This window comes from Acanthopagrus latus, chromosome 22, assembly GCF_904848185.1.
Source record: "Acanthopagrus latus isolate v.2019 chromosome 22, fAcaLat1.1, whole genome shotgun sequence".
In the NCBI taxonomy this organism is placed as follows: Eukaryota; Metazoa; Chordata; class Actinopteri; order Spariformes; family Sparidae; genus Acanthopagrus; species Acanthopagrus latus.
The window spans coordinates 6,298,567-6,318,027 of record NC_051060.1 but is presented as its reverse complement, the minus strand read 5'-3'; the positions used below and the strand labels follow the sequence as shown (position 1 = coordinate 6,318,027).

Here is a 19,461-nt window from a genome sequence, read left to right as displayed (position 1 = left end):
GCTACACCTGCTCGCATTTTACAGTATGCGACCCACAATCCTCTGCACAGCTGAAGATACGTCATGCTGTGTCATGAGAATATGAACAAAGCCCAGAGAGCACCAACATTTGACAGCTGGCTGACAGATGACAGACACCACAGTGTGAGAACTATGTTCTCTGTACTCCAAGAGTTTGTGTTGAGGCTGCGACAGATATCAGAGCAAGAGGGTCAAAGTTCAAGGTGCACTGTCATTATGAAGTAACACGCGCCGATTGTATGTATACTGCTCGCAACAGCATGTACTTTGTAGAGGCAGCTGCAGTACGTACTGAAAGGAAAAACAAGAAGTATGTAGTTAGGCTGAACGCTCACAGCAGGTTGTCTCATATGACTTTATTATTTATGGTGCAGGGACAGATACAATATACACAGACAAACTGAAGCAGCTGTCTGATGAAGAATCACAGTGTTTGTTGCAGACGCTGATTCACAGCACCCGTCCATAGAAGGGCTAATATGGAAATAAGAAACTCAAACATTGTGATAAAAAAGGCATTAAATCGGGTACAGCACAGCACAATGAAGCTCATGTTTGAAAGCAGGACAGCGTTTCAAGAGTTTGGGACATTTTCCAGCCGTGTTACTGGAAACAACAGCAGATATTTTTAATGAGACGTCGGGACAATTTGGAGACGTGTTGGTGACATCAGGACAATTTGTGGCTGTGTTTGAAGTGATAGAGATGTTTTCCTAACCCTGACCAGGTGGGTTTTGTACCTGAACCTAACCAGAACATTAACACAGCATTGTCACAACTGAAAACTGAACAAAGAGAAACTCAAAGTGGCTCCACAAAGAAATGTAAAGTTTCAACATGTTTGTGGTTTAGTAGAAATGTACTTTACCAACAGTTATTCTGGCCACTTATCTGAAAAACACTGATAAAAATGAGAATCTTTTATCAACTGAAACTACAGAACAGCTGCTTGTTGTTGGAATGGAAACAGTGAAAGTTTTTACATCATTTAAGCTGTGAAATGAACAAACAGTGTATCCCAAACACAGGACGATCACTTTAACTCAAAGCTTGGGTTAGTCATGAAGGATGATGTTGACGTCGGTGTGGAAGCTGCTGATCAGTCCAGTCTGGTCGCAGCAGGACGTGCTTCATCATTTTCATAGCTGACTTCATCACCATCCGTACACACCTGAGAAATACAACACAGCAAATAAGATTGTGACAGCGTTTCTACCAGAGAGTCTGCAGCCTCTGTTCACAGAAGGAACCACAGACTGAACTTACAGTCACATCTTTCATTTTCAGTGTTGGGGAGACTTAAACTACATGTAGTTGAACTACATACCGTAACTACAATTTGCTGTATCTTGCTGGTAGTTAAACTACATTCATATTTTGTGTTGTGTCAATTATTTTAACTACTTATTGGGTAATTTTTTGTAGTTTAACTACTCAATCTACAAACTTTAATGGTGACCAATAACATGAAATATTGTTTTTATAGAAAAAAAGACTTATATAATATAAATTATATAGGTCAGCCCGACACACCAGCCCAACAATGGCCATATTTGAGCATGCACATGTTGGATATAGATGCATCCACAGACACGACCTACATGTCCACGTGTGAGCTCTGCGAGCCAAAAACAACACAAAGTTTGACTTCAAAGAAGTCAGATGAGTCAGATGAGTCCCCACAGAATACCTTCAAATCTATACCCAAACTGTCCAAACTGTTTGTGAAGTTCAACGCTGGTGTCCCAGCCAGTGCAGCATGTGAACGACTTTTTGGGGTTGGTAAAGATGCTTTTAGTGCTAAACGGAACCGGCTGTCAGATAAAAACTTTGAGAGACTGTTCATGTGTCGTGTCAACAAGTGATTCTGTCCTGGCATCTAGTTCTACTGTTAGTGCCACTGAAGTTCCTGTGATGTTGACCAAAAGTGTCAGCTTTTCTTCTGTAAAAAATAAAACTTGATTTGTGGGGCATATTTCTGCTGGCATGTGATTTTTTTTATAGGCTATTATATTTTGTTTCATATCCACCATATGTTGATTTATTTAATGCTGAGTTAAATGAATATAATGAGTATAAGTAGTTGCTACTGCTACTTTTTTTTAGCAGTAGTTTTACAAACTACATTTCTCCAGGGGTAGAAATGTAGTTTGTTCAAACTACTGCCAGGCTGAACTACATCTAGTTTTACAAGCTACGCTTGCAAAGTAGCTTCCCCAACACTGTTCATCTTACAAATCATATGAGTTATTTTTTTACTCACATTTTTGTCATCATCAGGTGGTTTTCTGCTCCCTGGGGGAGAAACAATAAAAAGGAGCATTAAACATTAAAAATATGATTCATATGAAGCAGTTGTATAAAATCACAGTGTGGATTTCCTCACTTGTGCCTCTGATGACAAGAACAGTGATGACAATCATCAGGATCAGTCCTGCAACTCTCAGAGTCGACATGATGGAGCTCAGAGGGACATTTGTGGAATCTGTTGAACAGGATTTTACAACAACATGTCATTTAATAAATACAGACAATATTTAACCCCTGCAGGAAGAAAATAATCATTAAGTTACAAATGTTCCTCGTGGAAATATTTCATCGTTTATGTGTGAAACTTTGAGAGAGCATCAGGCCGAGCTTTGTATCTGCTGCATGTTATCTTACCTGGACCAGGTGTGTCTGACTGATGGTCTCCTGTGAAGACAGGTGTGTACTCAGCTTCTATCTCCACATTGTTCTCCTCATCAACCACCTGACAGGTGTATCTCCTGTTGTGGCCACTCTGACGCTTCACAGTGAGAGAAGACACACAGTTCTTCTGTCCATGGAACTTGTACCCTTCACCTTCACCAAGCAGCACAGTTCTTGTCTCATCCATCCAGCGGATGCTGTTCTGTGGACAGTGATGGAGATCAATGTGTCTGAACAGAGAACACTCTAATGTGACTTCAGCGTCCCTCTTTGGATCAGCGTCTGGTGGAGATGGAGAGACTGACAGAAAACAAGAGATAAGTGTTCACTCAGTGTGAAAAATGTTTGGAGGACTTTACTACAAGGTCTGAACAACTTTCTCTTCATCGTCTGTCTTCATTGTTTTACTGCATTCAAATATGAAGGTGTGCTGAGATAAATGGAATCAAGACCTTTCAGTGTTGTTTCAACAATACAAATGACTTCATGAAATGAAAAAGTGAAACCTGTAAAGAAAATGTATGAGCAGATTGATCTGTGGATCTCTGTAAACTGGGGGAGGGGAACTTGTTACATGAATGAAGGAGCAGCAGCTCTGTGATCATCTTAAAACAGTGAGGCATTCACTTCACTTTGACTATTATGGACATGATCTTCTCTTCCTTAAATGGAAGGAGTGTCTCCATATTGACTGGATGAATGATGGCTGCTCATCACTGTTCACCTTCATAAAGACACTGACAGACACCTGTCTGTCTCACTGGTTGTCCCCCTCTAAAAAAGACAAGGTGGAAAATAATGACACTCACTTGTCAGAACACTTAGATATGTAGATGTATCTCTATAATTAGCGTAGTCCCCCTGTCGACAGGTGTAGAAAGCAGCGTCCTCAGCAGTGATGTTTTTAATGATCAAAGAGCAGGAAGAGTCCAGACTCAACCTGACAGCTCGGACTGAGTCCAGCTTAACTTTTCCTCCTGAAACTTCAGTGAAAGTCTGAGGTCGATCTTTGTCATACAGCCATGTAACATGAGAGCATGTTGGATCAGAGGATGATGCTCTGCCACAGGACAGGATGACATAATGTCCAGCTCTGCTGTAGAGATATTTTACTTCTCCACTGACGCCTGATGGAAAGAAAAGAACACATGTTCTGTAGAAATGATACATTACATATACACATCTGTTAACAACTATGAGGATTCTTTTTTATTCTTTAATCAACAAATAACTGACAAAGATCATCCAGGTCTGAACTGGGATTTTACATTTCCAGTGACAGAGAGGGAGTGTGTCACCCTCGGCCCTCTAGTGGTCGTGTTCATATAAGAGAGTCATTTTCATTTCAGTCTCAGTTAATCAGTGAATTCTGGCTCTTTAGGATTCAGTTTTGTATTATGTGCACTTTTATCATCCTGTTCAACCCATGTAGTATCTGCATCCAGCTGTAATGTGAATACTTCAATATTCTGTCACATAGGTGGAGTTTAAAGAAATCAAAGAGAACACAGAGAGCAAACTGACTATTTGATCATCACTTCCCTGTTCTTCACATCTACATCTTTTAACAATCTACCATTTACCCAATAGGAATGACAATTACAACCGTCTGTAAAATCCTGATCAACATTTAAATAACAAAAACAGCTTTACCTTCAAACTGAAGCACAGAAAAAAAGATTAATCCCAGCAGAGACATTTTGTGTCGTTCTCTGTCAGCAGGCAGACGTCGTGTGAGGCTTTTCTTCTCTGCAGCAGATCTGTAGCTGATGCTGCAGTTTCCTCTTTGTGGTTTAATACTGTGTTAAAATAACCTCAGAAATAGCAGCCATCCTGCCGGACATTAGAGTTAGACTCACGTCACCTCTGTTCCTTCTAAACAGACTGCACATGACACACTTGTGTTTCACATACTGCAGTTTTGTCAGTCTATAGTTCTTGACCCAAAACGAAAATGTTTTTGGTATCATCTCCCTGTCCTTTCAAAATACGTGATATTTTTTTCTTCCACTCTGTCATTTCTGATGAACAACCAACAAAGGACATGACACGTTTTGTGAGAAAAACAGAACAGGAAGAACAGCCATGTTAGCATATTTGTTTAGCATGTTAGCATCCCTATTAGCAGGAAACACAGACACAGCTGAGGATGATGGGAATGTTTTAATCATAAACCAAAATATATAAACAAAAACAAAACAAAAAAAAAGTCCAAGCTGCAGCTTTGTTGACTGAACAAACCAGGCCTCCTAGGAAACACACCCACTTGTCCACAATGCTATGATGGCAGAGGAAGACAACAGACCACAACAGATGAAACATAAATAGAACAAGTGTCTAAGGTAGTCATTTTAGCAACTGTGAGCTAAAGACTTTCAACGCAAATCATGTGGTTGAATAAGGGGATTAATGACATCTGTCAGTGTTGGTTTAGTTTGTTGGATTGGTTTATTGAATTCAGAAGAAACGAGACATGTTGGTATTTTAACAATGTATTAATTCAACAAACAGGAGCCTCAGTGACATATGGCAGAACCATCTAATGCAACTCTACACATGCTCCAGGAAGTGATTCCTCAAATATCCACACACAGTTTGTGTTGATACACTTTACACTTGTTCATTTTCTTTTCCACTGAGTTGTGAAATATGATCAGGTGAAAAGCTTTTACCTCTAAAAGTAAACCATCTTTTGGTTTTATGATGGTTATTTGGTGTCAACTGAAGGAATTCAGTGGCATTTTTATTTTTAGTCCAAGTGATGGAAACGTTCAGCACCATTCTGTCATTTCTGTGGCGCAACCAAAACAGGAGGTGAAATGTTTTGTGAGAAACAGAAGGACAAAAGTAACGCTGCGTGAAGCCTTGAATTGAATTGTGCTTAAATGATAACGCAAATAAAGGAATGATACACTCATTAATATAGTGCCTGGTTTTCTGATAGAAAGATGACTGAGGGGAAAGTTGAAGCACATTGGCGAGAGAGTTGTGATGTGAATGTGTTACTTGGAACAAAATATAACACATACAGTGAGGAAATGTATTTATTTTATCTAAAAACAACAACTTCTGTACTCTGCTGGGCTTCAGACGGTTTCTTTCTTTTTAAAAAAAAGATTTTTCCAGGCATAGACGCCTTTATTTATGACAGCGGATAGATTGGAAAATGGGAGAGAGGTGGTGTGACATGCAGCAAAGGTACGCCAGCTGGGATTCGAACCACAGCCCACTGCATATGCAACATGCACTGTAACCACTTGACTACCTGTCTGCTTAGAGTGTGTTAAACTACAACTTAAGAAAGGCGAATTTATAGGTAGGTTAAAAAACATTTTGTGTGTGCTTTAAAAAGAAATCCAATATAACATTTAAAACTGAGTTAATCAGGGTTAAAGCTAGTTGGTAAATACTTTTAAAGAATCCAAAAGCCCTGCCCTCATCAATATGGCTACTGAGGGGAGTGCTACATTAAGAAACTCAAACATTGTGATAAAAAAGGCATTAAATCGGGTACAGCACAGCACAGTGAGGTTCATGTTTAAAAGCAGGACAGCGTTTCAAGAGTTTGGGACATTTTACAGCTGTTTTACTGGAAACAACAGCAGATATTTTTAATGAGACGTCGGGACAATTTGGAGACGTGTTGGTGGCAACAGAACTGGATATTTCTGATGTGAAATCAGGACAATTTGTGGCTGTGTTTGAGGCGAGAGAGCCAGATAAACCAAACCATGATGTTCTCCTAACCCTGACCAGGTGGGTTTTGTACCTGAACCTAACCAGAACATTAACACAGCATTGTCACAACTGAAAACTGAAGAAAACTGGAGAAATTCAAATTGGCTCCATACAGAAATGTAAAGTTTCAACATGTTTGTGGTTTAGTAGAAATGTACTTTACCAACAGTTATTCTGGCCACTTATCTGAAAAACACTGATAAGAATGAGAATCTCTCATCAACTGAAACTACAAAACAGCTGCTTGTTGTTGGAACGGAAACAGTGAAAGTTTTTACATCATTTAAGCTGTGAAATGAACAAACAGTGTATCCCAAACACAGAACGATCATTTTAACTCAAAGCTTGGGTTAGTCATGAAGGATGATGTTGACGTCGGTGTGGAAGCTGCTGATCAGTCCAGTCTGGTCGCAGCAGGACGTGCTTCATCATTTTCATAGCTGACTTCATCACCATCCGTACACACCTGAGAAATACAACACAGCAAATAAGATTGTGACAGTGTTTCTACCAGAGAGTCTGCAGCCTCTGTTCACAGAAGGAACCACAGACTGAACTTACAGTCACATCTTTCATTTTACAAATCATATGAGTTGTTTTTTTACTCACATTGTCATCATCAGGTGGGTTTCTGCTCCCTGGGGGAGAAACAATAAAAAAGTAGCATTAAACATTAAAAATATGATTCATATGAAGCAGTTGTATAAAATCACAGTGTGGATTTCCTCACTTGTGCCTCTGATGACAAGAACAGTGATGACAATCATCAGGATCAGTCCTGCGACTCTCAGAGTCGACATGATGGAGCTCAGAGGGACATTTGTGGAATCTGTTGTACAGGATTTTACAACAACAAGTCATTTAATAAATACAGACAATATTTAACCCCTGCAGGAAGAAAATAATCATGAAGTAACAAATATTCCTCTTGTGGGAATATTTCATCGTTTATGTGTGAAACTTTGAGAGAGCATCAGGCCGAGCTTTGTATCTGCTGCATGTTATCTTACCTGTACCAGGTGTGTCTGACTGATGGTCTCCTGTGAAGACAGGTGTGTACTCAGCTTCTATCTCCACATTGTTCTCCTCATCAACCAGCTGACAGGTGTATCTCCTGTTGTGGCCACTCTGACGCTTCACAGTGAGAGAAGACACACAGTTCTTCTGTCCATGGAACTTGTACCCTTCACCTTCACCAAGCAGCACAGTTCTTGTCTCATCCATCCAGCGGATGCTGATCTGTGGACAGTGATGGAGATCAATGTGTCTGAACAGAGAACACTCTAATGTGACTTCAGTGTCCCTCTTTGGATCAGCATCTGGTGGAGATGGAGAGACTGACAGAAAACAAGAGATAAGTGTTCACTCAGTGTGAAAAATGTTTGGGGGACTTTACTACAAGGTCTGAACAACTTTCTCTTCATCGTCTGTCTTCATTGTTTTACTGCATTCAAATATGAAGGTGTGCTGAGATAAATGGAATCAAGACCTTTCAGTGTTGTTTCAACAATACAAATGACTTCATGAAATGAAAAAGTGAAACCTGTAAAGAAAATGTATGAGCAGATTGATCTGTGGATCTCTGTAAACTGGGGGAGGGGAACTTGTTACATGAATGAAGGAGCAGCAGCTCTGTGATCATCTTAAAACAGTGAGGCATTCACTTCACTTTGACTATTATGGACATGATCCTCTCTTCCCTAAATGGAAGGAGTGTCTCCATATTGACTGGATGAATGATGGCTGCTCATCACTGTTCACCTTCATAAAGACACTGACAGACACCTGTCTGTCTCACTGGTTGTCCCCCTCTAAAAAAGACAAGGAGGAAAATAATGACACTCACTTGTCAGAACACTTAGAGATGTAGATATATGTGTATTGTGACCATATTCCCCCTGCCAACAGATGTAGCGACCAGCATCCTCAGCAGTGATGTTTTTAATGATCAAAGAGCAGGAAGTGTCCAGACTCAACCTGACAGCTCGGACTGAGTCCAGCATAACTTTTCCGTCTGAGACCTTAGTGAAAGTGTGAGATGGATCTCTGTTGTTGTAAAACCACTCAACATGAGAGCATGTTGGATCAGAGGATGATGCTCTGCCACAGGACAGGATGGCATCATGTCCAGCTCTGCTGTAGAGATTTTTTCCTTCTCCACTGGTGCCTGATGGAAAGAAAAGAACACATGTTCTGTAGAAATGACATGTTACATATAAAATGTCTGCATGAAGACTAAACAGTTAACAACAGTAAGGATTTTATTTCATTAAAAAATCATAAAACAACTGACAAAGATCGTCCAGATCTGAACTGGGATTTTACATTTCCAGTGACAGAGAGGGAGTGTGTCACCCTCGGCCCTCTAGTGGTCGTGTTCATATAAGAGAGTCATTTTCATTTCAGTCTCAGTTAATCAGTGAATTGTGGCTCTTTAGGATTCAGCTTTGTATTATGTCCACTTTTATCATCCTGTTCAATCCATGTAGTATCTGCATCCAGCTGTAATGTGAATACTTCAATATTCTGTCACATAGGTGGAGTTTAAAGAAAGCAAAGAGAACACAGAGAGCAAACTGACTATTTGATCATCACTTCCCTGTTCTTCACATCGCCATATTAAGCTGAAATCTATACATGGAATACTTAATCTGAAGATTACTGACTCCTAATTATTAATAATTTTCGGCTCATTTAAAGGACAGAAAGTTCAATGAAATATTTTAAAATTTACCGAAAGCAGCAAAACAGTGGTTGGGTAATTTGTCTCACAAGCCATTATCTAATGAAAATTCAGCATTTCTGTACATTTCTGATCAACATTTAAATAAGAAAACAGCTTTACCTTCAAACTGAAGCACAGAAATAAAGATTAATCCCAGCAGAGACATTTTGTGTCGTTCTCTGTCAGCAGGCAGACGTCGTGTGAGGCTTTTCTTCTCTGCAGCAGATCTGTAGGTGATGCTGCAGTTTCCTCTTTGTGGTTGATTAGTGTGTTAAAAGAACTCTTGAATTAACACTCACACTGCCCATCATGACAGTTATACACACGTCACTTCTGTTTCTACCAAACAGACTGCACACAACACTCTTGTGTTTCACAATCTGAAGTTGTGTCATTTTATAGTTTACAAAGAAATTCAATTTTAAGAGCATCTGACTTCCTGACTTTGACACGTTTCTTGAACAAAATGACTCAAATAGATCTAATGCAACTCTACACGTTCCTCAAGTAAACACACACAGTTTGTGTTTATACACTTTGCACTTCTTCATTTTCTTCATACAGAAATGTAAAGTTTCAACATGTTTGTGGTTTAGTAGAAATGTGATTTACCAACAGTTATTCTGGCCACTTATCTGAAAAACACTGATAAGAATGAGAATCTTTTATCAACTGAAACTACAAAACAGCTGCTTGTTGTTGGAACAGAAACAGTGAAAGTTTTTACATCATTTAAGCTGTGAAATGAACAAACACTGTATCCCAAACACAGGACGATCACTTAAACTCAAAGCTTGGGTTAGTCATGAGAGATGATGTTGACGTCGGTGTGGAAGCTGCTGATCAGTCCAGTCTGGTCGCAGCAGGACGTGCTTCATCATTTTCATAGCTGACTTCATCACCATCCGTACACACCTGAGAAATACAACACAGCAAATAAGATTGTGACAGCGTTTCTACCAGAGAGTCTGCAGCCTCTGTTCACAGAAGGAACCACAGACTGAACTTACAGTCACATCTTTCATTTTCAGTGTTGGGGAGACTTAAACTACATGTAGTTGAACTACATACCGTAACTACAATTTGCTGTATCTTGCTGGTAGTTAAACTACATTCATATTTTGTGTTGTGTCAATTATTTTAACTACTTATTGGGTAATTTTTTGTAGTTTAACTACTCAATCTACAAACTTTAATGGTGACCAATAACATGAAATATTGTTTTTATAGAAAAAAAGACTTATATAATATAAATTATATAGGTCAGCCCGACACGCCAGCCCAACAATGGCCATATTTGAGCATGCACATGTTGGATATAGATGCATCCACAGACACGACCTACATGTTCACGTGTGAGCTCTGCGAGCCAAAAACAACACAAAGTTTGACTTCAAAGAAGTCAGATGAGTCAGATGAGTCCCCACAGAATACCTTCAAATCTATACCCAAACTGTCCAAACTGTTTGTGAAGTTCAACGCTGGTGTCCCAGCCAGTGCAGCATGTGAACGACTTTTTGGGGTTGGTAAAGATGCTTTTAGTGCTAAACGGAACCGGCTGTCGGATAAAAACTTTGAGAGACTGTTCATGTGTCGTGTCAACAAGTGATTCTGTCCTGGCATCTAGTTCTACTGTTAGTGCCTCTGAAGTTCCTGTGATGTTGACCAAAAGTGTCAGCTTTTCTTCTGTAAAAAATAAAACTTGATTTGAGGAGCATATTTCTGCTGGCATGTGATTTTTTTATAGGCTATTATATTTTGTTTCATATCCACCATATGTTGATTTATTTAATGCTGAGTTAAATGAATATAATGAGTATAAGTAGTTGCTACTGCTACTTTTTTTTAGCAGTAGTTTTACAAACTACATTTCTCCAGGGGTAGAAATGTAGTTTGTTCAAACTACTGCCAGGCTGAACTACATGTAGTTTTACAAGCTACGCTTGCAAAGTAGCTTCCCCAACACTGTTCATCTTACAAATCATATGAGTTATTTTTTTACTCACATTTTTGTCATCATCAGGTGGTTTTCTGCTCCCTGGGGGAGAAACAATAAAAAAGGAGCATTAAACATTAAAAATATGATTCATATGAAGCAGTTGTATAAAATCACAGTGTGGATTTCCTCACTTGTGCCTCTGATGACAAGAACAGTGATGACAATCATCAGGATCAGTCCTGCAACTCTCAGAGTCGACATGATGGAGCTCAGAGGGACATTTGTGGAATCTGTTGAACAGGATTTTACAACAACATGTCATTTAATAAATACAGACAATATTTAACCCCTGCAGGGAGAAAATAATCATGAAGTTACAAATGTTCCTCGTGGAAATATTTCATCGTTTATGTGTGAAACTTTGAGAGAGCATCAGGCCGAGCTTTGTATCTGCTGCATGTTATCTTACCTGTACCAGGTGTGTCTGACTGATGGTCTCCTGTGAAGACAGGTGTGTACTCAGCTTCTATCTCCACATTGTTCTCCTCATCAACCAGCTGACAGGTGTATCTCCTGTTGTGGCCACTCTGACGCTTCACAGTGAGAGAAGACACACAGTTCTTCTGTCCATGGAACTTGTACCCTTCACCTTCACCAAGCAGCACAGTTCCTGTCTCATCCATCCAGCGGATGCTGATCTGTGGACAGTGATGGAGATCAATGTGTCTGAACAGGGAACACTCTAATGTGACTTCAGCGTCCCTCTTTGGATCAGCGTCTGGTGGAGATGGAGAGACTGACAGAAAACAAGAGATAAGTGTTCACTCAGTGTGAAAAATGTTTGGAGGACTTTACTACAAGGTCTGAACAAGTTTCTCTTCATCGTCTGTCTTCATTGTTTTACTGCATTCAAATATGAAGGTGTGCTGAGATAAATGGAATCAAGACCTTTCAGTGTTGTTTCAACAATACAAATGACTTCATGAAATGAAAAAGTGAAACCTGTAAAGAAAATGTATGAGCAGATTGATCTGTGGATCTCTGTAAACTGGGGGAGGGGAACTTGTTACATGAATGAAGGAGCAGCAGCTCTGTGATCATCTTAAAACAGTGAGGCATTCACTTCACTTTGACTATTATGGACATGATCTTCTCTTCCTTAAATGGAAGGAGTGTCTCCATATTGACTGGATGAATGATGGCTGCTCATCACTGTTCACCTTCATAAAGACACTGACAGACACCTGTCTGTCTCACTGGTTGTCCCCCTCTAAAAAAGACAAGGTGGAAAATAATGACACTCACTTGTCAGAACACTTAGATATGTAGATGTATCTGTATGAGGATTGTTCCCCTGTCGACAAGTGTAGAAAGCAGCATCCTCAGCAGTGATTTTTTTAATGATCAAAGAGCAGGAAGTGTCCAGACTCAACCTGACAGCTCGGACTGAGTCCAGCTTAACTTTTCCCTCTGAAACTTCAGTGAAAGACTGAGCTCGATCTTTGTCATACAGCCATGTAACATGAGAGCATGTTGGATCAGAGGATGATGCTCTGCCACAGGACAGGATGGCATCATGTCCAGCTCTGCTGTAGAGATATTTTACTTCTCCACTTACGCCTGATGGAAAGAAAAGAACACATGCTCTGTGAGAGATCACAGGTTACATATAAAACATCTGCATGGAGCCTAAGCAGCTAACAATAGGTAACGTCTGTTAGGATTTTATTTCATATTTCAATCAACAAAGATCTGACAAAGATCGTCCAGGTCTGAACTGGGATTTTACATGTCCAGTGACAGAGAGGGAGTGTGTCGCCCTCGGCCCTCTAGTGGTCGTGTTCATATAAGAGAGTCATTTTCATTTCAGTCTCAGTTAATCAGTGAATTGTGGCTCTTTAGGATTCAGCTTTGTATTATGTGCACTTTTATCATCCTGTTCAATCCATGTAGTATCTGAATCCAGCTGTAATGTGAATACTTCAATAATCTGTCACATAGGTGGAGTTTAAAGAAAGCAAAGAGAACACAGAGAGCAAACTGACTATTTGATCATTACTTCCCTATTCTTCACATCTACATATCATGAGTATAGGTTTCCAAAATCAAAGTGTTTTAAAGCAGAAAAACAGTGAAGTGTTCATTTTCCCCACTACATGTATCTAATGCGAATCAAAATTAAAAACGTCTGTAAAATCCTGATCAACATCTAAATAAGAAACCAGCTTTACCTTCAAACTGAAGCACAGAAATAAAGATTAATCCCAGCAGAGACATTTTGTGTCGTTCTCTGTCAGCAGGCAGACGTCGTGTGAGGCTTTTCTTCTCTGCAGCAGATCTGTAGGTGATGCTGCAGTTTCCTCTTTGTGGTTGATTAGTGTGTTAAAATAACTTGATAATTAACACCCACACTGCCCATCATGACAGTTAAACTCGAATCACTTCTATTTCTTCCAAACAGACTGCACACAACACTCTTGTGTTTCACAATCTGAAGTTGTGTCATTTTATAGTTTACGAAGAAATTCCATTTTAAGACCATCTGACTTCCTGATTTTGACACGTTTCTTGAACAAAATGATTCAAACAGATCTAATGCAACTCTACACGTTCCTCAAGTAAACACACACAGTTTGTGTTTATACACTTTGCACTTCCTCATTTTCTTTTCCATGGAATTGTGAAATATGATCAGGTGAAAAGATTTTATCTCCAAATGTCAAGACTCAATAGGTAAATCCTCTTTTGGTTTGATGATGGTATTAACTGAAGGAATTCAGAGAGATTTGTAATTTTAGTCCGAGTGATGGAAACGTGTTCAGGTCCATTCAGTCATTTCTGTGGCACAATACAGAAATATGAACTTTGCTTTATGAGAAACAGAAGAAGAAAAGTAACGCTGCGCTCCATCACCCATACTGCCATACTATTTAATATGACTGGAAAAGACTGAGTTTGTACCAATACAAAGTATGTGAAATGCAGGATGCCAGTAATACCAGGATGTCCTGCTACACCTGCTCGCATTTTACAGTATGTGACCCACAATCCTCTGCACAGCTGAAGATACGTCACGGTGTGTCATGAGAATATGAACAAAGCCCAGAGAGCACCAACATTTGACAGCTGGCTGACAGATGACAGACACCACAGTGTGAGAACTATGTTCTCTGTACTCCAAGAGTTTGTGTTGAGGCTGCGACAGATATCAGAGCAAGAGGGTCAAAGTTCAAGGTGCACTGTCATTATGAAGTAACACGCGCCGATTGTATGTATACTGACTAACAGCATGTACTTTGTAGAGGCAGCTGCAGTACGTACTGAAAGGAAAAACAAGAAGTATGGAGTTAGGCTGAACGCTCACAGCAGGTTGTCTCATATGACTTTATTATTTATGGTGCAGGGACAGATACAATATACACAGACAAACTGAAGCAGCTGTCTGATGAAGAATCACAGTGTTTGTTGCAGACTAGAGTTCTCAACGGGCCTGAAAATTACAACCCGACCCGACCCGGCCCGCGAGTTTTTAAGCCCAAACCCAATGCAGCCCGACACACCAGAATGAATTGTCTGCCCGAACCCGACCCCCCCGCGCGCCTGCATTGTTTTCCTCATACACTTGTTATCGTATGCAGCGGCGTCAGGTCTGCGTCTGCCCCTTCCAATGAGGCAGCCAAACTTACTCTTCACCACACGTGAACAGCGATGATTCACAACAAACAATATATAATTTACAACCTGCAAGAAATCTGTTTTATGAAAAAGGAAGCCTGAGGCCCGACCCGACCCGGCTCATTTGCGTATTTTTTCATCCCGAACCTGCAGGTCCAGTCGGGTTTGTCAGGCCGGCCCGACCTGTTGAGAACTCTATTGCAGACGCTGATTCACAGCACCCGTCCATAGAAGGGCTAATATGGAAATAAGAAACTCAAACATTGTGATAAAAAAGGCATTAAATCGGGTACAGCACAGCACAATGAAGCTCATGTTTGAAAGCAGGACAGCGTTTCAAGAGTTTGGGACATTTTCCAGCCGTGTTACTGGAAACAACAGCAGATATTTTTAATGAGACGTCGGGACAATTTGGAGACGTGTTGGTGGCAACAGAACTGGATATTTCTGACGTGACATCAGGACAATTTGTGGCTGTGTTTGAAGTGATAGAGATGTTTTCCTAACCCTGACCAGGTGGGTTTTGTACCTGAACCTAACCAGAACATTAACACAGCATTGTCACAACTGAAAACTGAACAAAGAGAAACTCAAAGTGGCTCCACAAAGAAATGTAAAGTTTCAACATGTTTGTGGTTTAGTAGAAATGTACTTTACCAACAGTTATTCTGGCCACTTATCTGAAAAACACTGATAAAACTGAGAATCTTTTATCAACTGAAACTACAAAACAGCTGCTTGTTGTTGGAACAGAAACAGTGAAAGTTTTTACATCATTTAAGCTGTGAAATGAACAAACAGTGTATCCCAAACACAGGACGATCACTTAAACTCAAAGCTTGGGTTAGTCATGAGAGATGATGTTGACGTCGGTGTGGAAGCTGCTGATCAGTCCAGTCTGGTCGCAGCAGGACGTGCTTCATCATTTTCATAGCTGACTTCATCACCATCCGTACACACCTGAGAAATACAACACAGCAAATAAGATTGTGACAGCGTTTCTACCAGAGAGTCTGCAGCCTCTGTTCACAGAAGGAACCACAGACTGAACTTACAGTCACATCTTTCATTTTACAAATCATATGAGTTGTTTTTTTACTCACATTGTCATCATCAGGTGGGTTTCTGTTACCTGGGGGAGAAACAATAAAAAGGAGCATTAAACATTAAAAATATGATTCATATGAAGCAGTTGTATAAAATCACAGTGTGGATTTCCTCACTTGTGCCTCTGATGACAAGAACAGTGATGACAATCATCAGGATCAGTCCTGCGACTCTCAGAGTCGACATGATGGAGCTCAGAGGGACATTTGTGGAATCTGTTGAACAGGATTTTACAACAACAAGTCATTTAATAAATACAGACAATATTTAACCCCTGCAGGAAGAAAATAATCATCAAGTTACAAATGTTCCTTTTGTTCCTCTTGTGTGAAACTTTGAGAGAGCATCAGGCCGAGCTTTGTATCTGCTGCATGTTATCTTACCTGGACCAGGTGTGTCTGACTGATGGTCTCCTGTGAAGACAGGTGTGTACTCAGCTTCTATCTCCACATTGTTCTCCTCATCAACCAGCTGACAGGTGTATCTCCTGTTGTGGCCACTCTGACGCTTCACAGTGAGAGAAGACACACAGTTCTTCTGTCCATGGAACTTGTACCCTTCACCTTCACCAAGCAGCACAGTTCTTGTCTCATCCATCCAGCGGATGCTGTTCTGTGGACAGTGATGGAGATCAATGTGTCTGAACAGAGAACACTCTAATGTGACTTCAGTGTCCCTCTTTGGATCAGCGTCTGGTGGAGATGGAGAGACTGACAGAAAACAAGAGATAAGTGTTCACTCAGTGTGAAAAATGTTTGGAGGACTTAACTACAAGGTCTGAACAACTTTCTCTTCATCGTCTGTCTTCATTGTTTTACTGCATTCAAATATGAAGGTGTGCTGAGATAAATGGAATCAAGACCTTTCAGTGTTGTTTCAACAATACAAATGACTTCATGAAATGAAAAAGTGAAACCTGTAAAGAAAATGTATGAGCAGATTGATCTGTGGATCTCTGTAAACTGGGGGAGGGGAACTTGTTACATGAATGAAGGAGCAGCAGCTCTGTGATCATCTTAAAACAGTGAGGCATTCACTTCACTTTGACTATTATGGACATGATCTTCTCTTCCTTAAATGGAAGGAGTGTCTCCATATTGACTGGATGAATGATGGCTGCTCATCACTGTTCACCTTCATAAAGACACTGACAGACACCTGTCTGTCTCACTGGTTGTCCCCCTCTAAAAAAGACAAGGAGGAAAATAATGACACTCACTTGTCAGAACACTTAGATATGTAGATATATCTGTAAAATTAAAATATTCCCGCTGTCGACAGGTGTAGCGACCAGCATCCTCAGCAGTGATGTTTTTAATGATCAAAGAGCAGGAAGAGTCCAGACTCAACCTGACAGCTCGGACTGAGTCCAGCTTAACTTTTCCTCCTGAAACTTCAGTGACAGACTGAGTTTGATCTCTGTCGAAAAACCACTCAACATGAGAGCATGTTGGATCAGAGGATGATGCTCTGCCACAGGACAGGATGGCATAATGTCCAGCTCTGCTGTAGAGATATTTTACTTCTCCACTGACACCTGATGGAAAGAAAAGAACACATGTTCTGTAAGAAATGACACATTCCAAACAAAATATCTGCATGGAGACTAAGCAGTTTACAACATTTAACATCTTTGAGGATTTTTTATTTTTTTTTCAATAGAAAACTGCAGTGGTTCCCAACCAGAGGTACGCAAACACATTTCAGGGGGTATGTGGAAATATTTATTAATTCATTTCCAAGATGATAAGTAAATATTCTCAGTCATTTCATTAGCCAATTAAGAAAATGCTATGTGTGTGCCACAATTAGTTCATATCACATATTCACATATTATTTTTTTTTTTTTCAATTTGAGTTTGAAAAAAGAAAAAGAAATTGCAGGATATTTAAATGTTCAAATGTTGGGAACCACTGCTCTAGTGGTCGTGTTCATATAAGAGAGTCATTTTCATTTCAGTCTCAGTTAATCAGTGAATTGTGGCTCTTTAGGATTCAGCTTTGTATTATGTCCACTTTTATCATCCTGTTCAACCCATGTAGTATCTGCATCCAGCTGTAATATGAATACTTCAATATTCTGTCACATAGGTGGAGTTTAAAGAAATCAAAGAGAACACAGAGAGCAAACTGACTATTTGATCATCACTTCCCTGTTCTTCACATCTACGTATCATGAGTCTACATACTTTTAACAACCTGAAAATGGCTGACTCATAATTATTGTCCTCATAAAATCCTGATAGACATCTAAATAAGAAAACAGCTTTACCTTCAAACTGAAGCACAGAAATAAAGATTAATCCCAGCAGAGACATTTTGTGTCGTTCTCTGTCAGCAGGCAGACGTCGTGTGAGGCTTTTCTTCTCTGCAGCAGATCTGTAGGTGATGCTGCAGTTTCCTCTTTGTGGTTTATTAGTATGTTCAAATTACTTTAGAAATTGCAGCCATCCTGCCGGACATTAGAGTTAGACTCACTCAGTCACCTCTGTTCCTTCTAATCAGACTGCACACACACACACACACACACACACACACACACACACACACACACACACACACACACACACACACACACACACACACACACACACCTGTGCGTCACCAACTGAAGTTGTGTCAGTTTATAGTTTACAAAGAAATTCAAATTTAGGGCCATCTGACTTCCTGACTTTGACAGACTTCTTGACCCAAAACATAAATGTTTTTGGTATCATCTCCCTGTCCTTCCAAAACACGGAATATTTTTTTCTTCCATTCTGTCATTTCTGTGGAACAACCAACAGAGGAAGTGACATGTTTTGTGAGAAAAACAGAAGAACAAGAGGAGGCGCCATGTTAACATCTTCGTTTAGCATGGTAGCATGCCAATTAGCAGGAACTGCAGCTTTGTTGACTGAACAAACCAGGCCTCCTAGGAAACACACCCACTTGTCCACAATGCTATGATGTCAGAGGAAGACAACAGACCACAACAGATGAAAATAGAATACGTGTCTAAGGTAGTCATTTTTGCAACTGTAAGCTTTCAATGCAAATCATGCGGTCAAATAAGGGCATTACATCTGTCAGTGTTGGTAGATTGGTGACTGACATATGGAAGAACCATACACAGCCACTACACAGCCTGGTACCTTCTCCTCATGCTGATCACAGCCTGGTCACACACAGAGCAGGGTTTCTCATAGACTACCGTAGTGTCTGTGTGTTTCTTACACATCCTGGGTTCTAAGACAATAGTGTATAGTGAGAAGACAGGATGGGACAGGACAAGATGCTCTTCTCTAGACAAGTGGGGGAATGCGAAAGTGCAAAGGTCCCCATGACCAGGAGCCTTGATCAGCCCTGCGGTGGGCCTCAGAGATAAGCTACTGTAAGGAGCCCACACCAAAGGTTTAGAGCTGACTCAGCGTATACATTGTCATCTAAGTATAGAGAGACATTCCAGTCCACTTTAGCTGACATCAGCAAAGTTAAGTAATACACACAAGAGTTATTTCATAGAGGGTGTGAGGCAGAGCCATCTTTCTTTTCTCCCATTGGATAGATGAACCTTAAATCATCC

The 19,461-nt window shown here is 40.2% G+C and overlaps 3 protein-coding genes across 5 annotated transcripts; all 3 read right to left on the bottom strand.

Moving 5' to 3' along the window:
- Positions 1–357: 357 nt before the first annotated feature.
- On the bottom strand, positions 358–4,675 carry LOC119012953. Its single transcript, XM_037087204.1, has 6 exons — positions 4,366–4,675; positions 3,522–3,839; positions 2,686–3,012; positions 2,408–2,506; positions 2,285–2,316; positions 358–1,192 (listed from the first exon to the last, which is right to left on the bottom strand). Exons 1-6 carry the CDS (start codon positions 4,409–4,411, stop codon positions 1,121–1,123), a joined length of 894 nt encoding a protein of 297 aa, XP_036943099.1. The 5' UTR covers positions 4,412–4,675; the 3' UTR covers positions 358–1,120.
- Positions 4,676–6,794: 2,119 nt separating this feature from the next.
- On the bottom strand, positions 6,795–13,563 carry LOC119012954. 3 transcript variants are annotated; one of them, XR_005072637.1, is made up of 7 exons: positions 13,346–13,563; positions 12,420–12,734; positions 11,584–11,910; positions 11,306–11,404; positions 11,182–11,213; positions 9,296–10,090; positions 7,770–7,787 (listed from the first exon to the last, which is right to left on the bottom strand). XR_005072637.1 is itself a non-coding variant. In XM_037087206.1 (6 exons), exons 1-6 carry the CDS (start codon positions 9,339–9,341, stop codon positions 6,845–6,847), a joined length of 894 nt encoding a protein of 297 aa, XP_036943101.1. In that variant the 5' UTR covers positions 9,342–10,011; the 3' UTR covers positions 6,795–6,844. The 3 variants fall into 3 exon arrangements, 1 of the variants encoding a protein (XP_036943101.1); XM_037087206.1 differs by lacking the exons at positions 11,182–11,213; positions 11,306–11,404; positions 11,584–11,910; positions 12,420–12,734; positions 13,346–13,563 and adding exons at positions 6,795–6,916; positions 7,060–7,088; positions 7,181–7,279; positions 8,297–8,617 and having other exon boundaries at positions 7,461–7,787; positions 9,296–10,011; XR_005072638.1 differs by lacking the exon at positions 12,420–12,734.
- A 1,336-nt stretch (positions 13,564–14,899) lies between these two features.
- LOC119012955 (vascular endothelial growth factor receptor 1-like) lies at positions 14,900–18,303 on the bottom strand. The gene is made up of 6 exons (XM_037087207.1): positions 18,169–18,303; positions 17,116–17,433; positions 16,280–16,606; positions 16,013–16,111; positions 15,893–15,921; positions 14,900–15,749 (listed from the first exon to the last, which is right to left on the bottom strand). The coding sequence occupies exons 1-6, from the start codon at positions 18,212–18,214 to the stop codon at positions 15,678–15,680; spliced, it is 891 nt and encodes a 296-aa protein (XP_036943102.1). The 5' UTR covers positions 18,215–18,303; the 3' UTR covers positions 14,900–15,677.
- Positions 18,304–19,461: the final 1,158 nt, after the last annotated feature.

Coding starts and splice junctions, on each gene's coding strand:
- LOC119012953 (XM_037087204.1), bottom strand. CDS start 4,411: ATGTCTCTGCTGGGATTAATCTTTTTTTCTGTGCTTCAGTTTGAAG. Junction 2,317..2,407: donor TCTTGTCATCAGAGGCACAA/GTGAGGAAATCC, acceptor TTTCTCCCCCAG/GGAGCAGAAAACCACCTGAT. Junction 1,193..2,284: donor CACCTGATGATGACAAAAAT/GTGAGTAAAAAA, acceptor TGTATTTCTCAG/GTGTGTACGGATGGTGATGA.
- LOC119012954 (XM_037087206.1), bottom strand. CDS start 9,341: ATGTCTCTGCTGGGATTAATCTTTATTTCTGTGCTTCAGTTTGAAG. Junction 8,618..9,295: donor TTCTGTGCTTCAGTTTGAAG/GTAAAGCTGTTT, acceptor TCTTTCCATCAG/GCACCAGTGGAGAAGGAAAA. Junction 7,089..7,180: donor TCTTGTCATCAGAGGCACAA/GTGAGGAAATCC, acceptor TTTCTCCCCCAG/GGAGCAGAAACCCACCTGAT.
- LOC119012955 (XM_037087207.1), bottom strand. CDS start 18,214: ATGTCTCTGCTGGGATTAATCTTTATTTCTGTGCTTCAGTTTGAAG. Junction 17,434..18,168: donor TTCTGTGCTTCAGTTTGAAG/GTAAAGCTGTTT, acceptor TCTTTCCATCAG/GTGTCAGTGGAGAAGTAAAA. Junction 16,607..17,115: donor ATATCTAAGTGTTCTGACAA/GTGAGTGTCATT, acceptor GTTTTCTGTCAG/TCTCTCCATCTCCACCAGAC.